The 5479-nt window shown below is 40.2% G+C and overlaps 1 protein-coding gene across 2 annotated transcripts in view; it reads right to left on the minus strand.

The window, feature by feature from the left end:
- Positions 1-498: 498 nt before the first annotated feature.
- Positions 499-5479, minus strand: part of LOC115210934 (pre-mRNA-processing factor 6) — a 52051-nt gene continuing 47070 nt past the window's right edge. The window contains exons 24-26 of one of the 2 annotated variants that reach the window (XM_029779723.2): positions 3710-3836; positions 809-965; positions 499-764 (exon numbers count right to left, since the gene is read on the minus strand). In XM_029779723.2, the coding sequence (XP_029635583.1) occupies positions 813-965; positions 3710-3836 (280 nt within the window). In that variant the 3' untranslated portion in view covers positions 499-764; positions 809-812. Of the gene's footprint in view, positions 966-3709; positions 3837-5479 lie in introns of both variants that reach the window. The other variant, XM_029779722.2, reaches the window with a different exon arrangement.

The raw sequence follows: 5479 nt of genomic DNA on the forward strand, positions 1-5479 counted from the left end.
ATGAAATTAAGACTATTTTGCCATAAATATTATTATGGGTATCAGAAAGTTACCCAGAATAACAAATTCTATCGTAAAATTTTGTTGTATACCCAATTGAATATTAGCTAATAACCCATTTTCTATAGCGATGTTTGAACAAAATTTTAATAATTTTATATTTTGTTGAATTTACCTGTATCTACCTGCAATTAGAGTCACTTTGTGACAAAAATTATAGTATAGAATTGGTTGAGAACATTTCATTAAATTATCTTCCAAAATTCACGTTAATATATTGATAAATAAAAAAGTTATAGTTGTTTAATGAAACCAGACTAAATTTATGATTGTTAGAAATTAATTGAAACACATAAGGGGTGTATTTTGGTCAGAAATATAGTAACGAAAGGGTTAATGTAACAACACAACAGAATCAATATATACATGACCACAGTACAGGCTCCAAATTTAACACAAATATAAGCAGAGTATAGAAAGAAGACGTAACAATCTAAATCCATCTTAAATACATTGACTTTAATCTTTCCTGAAGTATGATAAAATTTATTTACAGAATGAACTTTCAACCATTGAATGGAATTTCTGGAACACCAGAAGTATACATGAAAGCCACAGCTGACTCCCATCCATGTGATCCCTATGAGAGAGTAGTGGCCGGGTGAAAAGGAACGGGGGCAGATGAAGTAACATATCAATATGTTGGAATAATGGATTTAATATTTCTAGTTGTTGAGAGAAAGTGAATGTATTGATAGATTCTATCCATTTAGCAGAAAAAATAAAATCTGCTTGTATGATGTCTGTAAGTATCAGTTGGGGATAGGAATTGCACCACTGGTCAGCAATAACACCTCTGAGGTTTTCAGGCGCCAATTAGCAATGTCTTTCGATACCTTACACCATTGTTCACCATGACGAGGCTCAGCATTGATACACCGTTTCTTGACATCTTCTTTCTGATCCTGGATGATAATAATGTAAAAAAAAAAAAAGTAGAGCTTAAATACTCTTGTATCAACATATTGGCTAAACAACAACAGATATTTATTGTAAATAAAAGGCATGGCTCTGTGTGTGTGGTTAAGAAGCTTGCTTTGAAGCCATGTGGTTTTGGGTTCAGCCCCACTGCATAGCAATTTGAGCATATGTCTGACCTGTTTTTGTGAACGAATTTGGTAAATGGAATTTGTGTGGACACTAATCATACATATACTCCTGTGCAGGTGGCACGTAAAAAACACCATTTTGAGCGTGGCCGTTGCCAGTACCGCCAGACTGGCCCTCATGCTGGTGGCACATGAAAGCACCCACTACACTCTCGGAATGGTTGACGTTAGGAAGGGCATCCAGCTGTAGAAACTCTGCCAGATCAGATTGGAGCCTGGTGCAGCCATCTGGCTCGCCAGTCCTCAGTCAAATTGTCCAACCCATGCTAGCATGGAAAGCGGATGTTAAATGATGATGATACATACATATGCGTGTGTGTGTGGGTGTGTGTTGGTTCCTTGGAGAAAGCACCAGGAAGGGCATCCAGCAGTAGAAACTATACCAAATGAGGCATAGAACCCGGTGGAGCCCTCTGGCTCGTTTGTTCTTGTCAAACTGTCCAGTCCATGCCAGCATGGGAAAAAAATGGATGTTAAATGTTAAATGCATCTTTGGTTGTCTTCTCCACACTGCTTAATAACTTGTGTGGCTTGTTTACATCTCCATAACTTAGAAACTGAGAGAATAAGTATCAGACTTTAAAACAAAATTAAGTACTGGAAGATTTTAGCTGAACAAATGGCCACAGTCCAATGACTGAAAAAAGTAAAAGATAAAAAGATCTTTTTCTCAGACACTACCCAGAAATCAAACCCTTAACACTGCTGCCCAACTACTGGGTTTTTTCCAGTAGTTTTACAACCACAATAATCCATGCCAGCAAATATGAGTGGGGTATAAAACCAAATCCTTTTACAACTGGACAGTTTTCTGAGTGTAAAACCAATCGACTGTGGAGTCACTGTAATATCTGTTGTCAGAATTATACATTGTTTTCCCCAGACACAAAAAAATTGCAATAGTAAGATTTGAAAGTATATTGAAATCGAATCAAATTCGATGACTAGCACCTGTGCCAGTGCAGTGCTAAGAGCACCATCATCATCATCATCATTTAGTGTCCGTTTTCCATGCTAGCATGGGTTGGAAGGTTCAACTGGGGTCTGTGAGGCCAGCTGAGCATTAAAAGTTGCCAGAGCAGCTGACTGGTTTCGTGCCAGTGGCACATGAAAAAACATTTGAGCGAGGTCGTTGCCAGTGCTGCTGGACTGGCTCCTGTGCAGGTGGCACGTAAAGAACACCATTTGAGCGTGGCTGTTGCCAGTACCGCCTGACTGGCCCTCGTGCTGGTGGCACATAAAAGCAGCCACTACACTCTCGGAATGCTTGGTGTTAGGAAGGGCATCCAGCTGTAGAAACTCTGCCAGATCAGATTGGAGCCTGGTGCAGCCATCGAGTTTGCCAGTCCTCAGTCAAATCGTCCAACCCATGCTAGCAGGGAAAGCGGACGTTAAACGATGATGATGATGAAGTGTGGGGTTAGTTTTTCACATAGCATTTTATCATCCATTCATGTTGCTAATCTCTACCAGTGCATTGGATTTTTTCTCCCCTCTTGCATATATAAGCTGACACCTCTAGTACCCAGCTGCCACCTCTCTCTCTCTCTCACAAAATGCATTTCATGTATTTTGTATCCTTTATCATTTATTTGCTTCTGTCACTGGACTGCGGCCATGTTGGAGCACTGTCTCGAAGTGTTTTAGTTGAACAAATCAACTCCAGTACTTCCTTTTTGTTTGTTTTTAAGCCTAGTAGTGTTCTATCTTCTGCTGAACAGCGAAGTTATAGTGACATAAACAAACCAACACCAGTTGCCAAGGCAGTGGTGGAGGATGTAACAAACCAACATCAGGTGCCAAGCAGTGGTGGAGGACATAAATGAACCAACACCAGTTGGCAAGTAGTGGTGAAGGATAGCAAAAACATTACATATCTTCTGCATCATTCTCATCTTATTTCCTCTCCAGCCTCCAGAGATTATCTACATTTAATGTTCATGTTTCACTGTTATGTGGATTCAGCATTGCCATCATTTAACGTCCACCTGTCCCTGCTTGCACAGGTTGAACAGAGTTTGTTCAAGGCAAATTTTCTATGGCTGGATACCCTTCATGTTGCTAACCCTCACCTATTTCCAAGCAAGGTAACATTTCCTCATGGCCAAATGAGTTCTCACAGAATATTGGAAATGAACAACACCGCCTGTATGACAGTGACACTCATTTACAACTACCACACAATGTCATGACAAGAATATATAAACATGCACAGACACACACACATGCACACCATAGGTTTCTTTCAGTTTCCGTCTATCAAATCCACTCATGAGGCTTTGGTTGGCCCAGAGCTATAGTAGAAGAAACTGGCCCAAAGTGCCATACAATGGGTCTGAACCCAGGACCATGCAGTTGGGAGGCAAATTTCTTAACCACACAACCATACCAACATTTATACTAATATTTTCCTTACAGTTAAATCAAACGCTAATTAACAGGTTATAATCATTGTTTGCAATCTATAGCTATATTCTCACAGTGTGATTATCACCAGAGTTGGCCAACTCAGACAACATCCTCTAATGAAACCTTCTTACCTCAGTGCCATGGATGGATTCAAATTTATAGAAATAAGCCCAGGCATCGCCTAGATCAGGGTCGATCTTTACTGTTCTGTTGAACCATTCTCTAGCTTTTGTGATTCTTCGTTCTGTCCAAAACAACCTGCAGGAAATATATGTAAACACAGAATGTGTAGGGCAGGAATAGCTGTAGTGGTGATAGTGGAAGGGTGTATAGAACATCAATAATGGTGATAGTGGAGGAAGCGGTATTGTATACAGAGTAATAATGATGATAAAAATGGTGGTGTATGTAGATAGAAGACCAGTGAATAGAAAAAACAGTGCCTACAGTCTAACAGTGATGGTGGTGATAACAAGCAACATAGTTCGTATAGACTAAAAATGATGGTGGAGAAGATGATGGGTATAGTAGTGGGGAGAGTGTATGAGGGGGTACTGAAAAGTTCCTGGTTTTAAGGGTATCGTGAAAGGCCTACTTGAAGGCCCAACCTTCAGAGTTCTTTCACAAGGCTTAGAATAACTGAAGGACCACTGCAATAAGTGTGTGAATCTGAGAGGGAAATATGTTGAATAAAATCATAATTAACTGATCCTCTTGTATTTTCTTTTCCACAAACCCAGGAACTTTTCAGCACACCCTCATATATCATCATCATCATCATCATTTAGCGTCCGTTTTCCATGCTAGCATGGGTTGGACGGTTTTAACTGGGGTCTGTGAAGCCAGAAGGCTTCGTCAGGCCCAGTCAAATTTGGCAGTGTTTCTACGGCTGGATGCCCTTCCTAACGCCAACCACATTGTTGTTGTTTGTTCCTTCTCGAGCCATGCCTGGCACATAAGAGCCGGTTTCATTGGCATAAAGGTTCGTTACCTGGACTGGATGCTGCTCCGTTGCAGGTGAGCTGCAAGATGCATAAACACACACACCGTCTCGTCTGAGATTTGAACCCACGATCCCTCAGCCACAAGTCTGTTGCTCTAACCACTAGGCCATGTGCCTTCACACACACATATATGTATATATGTGTGGGGTGCTGAAAGGCTTTAAGGGTATCATGAAAGGCCTGGTTGAAGGTCCAACCTTCCAAGTTCTTTTACAGGGCTTAGAAAAACTGAAGGACCGCTGCAATAAGTGTGTGAATCTGAGAGGGGAAAGTGTTGAATAAAATCATAATTGACTGATCCTCTTGTATTTTCTTTTATCCAAAGCCAGGAACTTTTCAGCACCCCATCATATATAAAGGAACAGTAATGATGGATGTGAGCTGGCAGAAACGTTAGCACGGCGGGCGAAATGCTTAGCGGTATTTCGTCTGCCGTTACGTTGTGAGTTCAAATTCCGCCGAGGTTGACTTTGCCTTTCATCCTTTCGGGGTCGATAAATTAAGTACCAGTTACGCACTGAGGTTGATGTAATCGACTTAATACCTATGTCTGTCCTTGTTTGTCCCCTCTAAGTTTAGCCCCTTGTGGGTAATAAAGAAATAGGATATGAAAGAGGAAGTGTATATAAGGTAACAGTAGTGGAGTTGATGGTGATTGTATATATAAGAACAAGAGAGGTATACGATGATGATGGTGTGTATATATATATATATATATATATATATAGATATTATTACAGGTATGTGATGGTGACTATGTGTGCATGTACCTGTGTATATAATATAAATATATGAATTAGTAATAATAGAGGTAGGTGATGGTGACTGTGTGTGTGTGTATGTGTGTGAGTATAGTTATTCTTTCTTTTATTCTCTTACGTGTTTCAGTCATTTTAC

The sequence above is a fragment of the Octopus sinensis genome, linkage group LG4 (assembly GCF_006345805.1).
Source record: "Octopus sinensis linkage group LG4, ASM634580v1, whole genome shotgun sequence".
In the NCBI taxonomy this organism is placed as follows: Eukaryota; Metazoa; Mollusca; class Cephalopoda; order Octopoda; family Octopodidae; genus Octopus; species Octopus sinensis.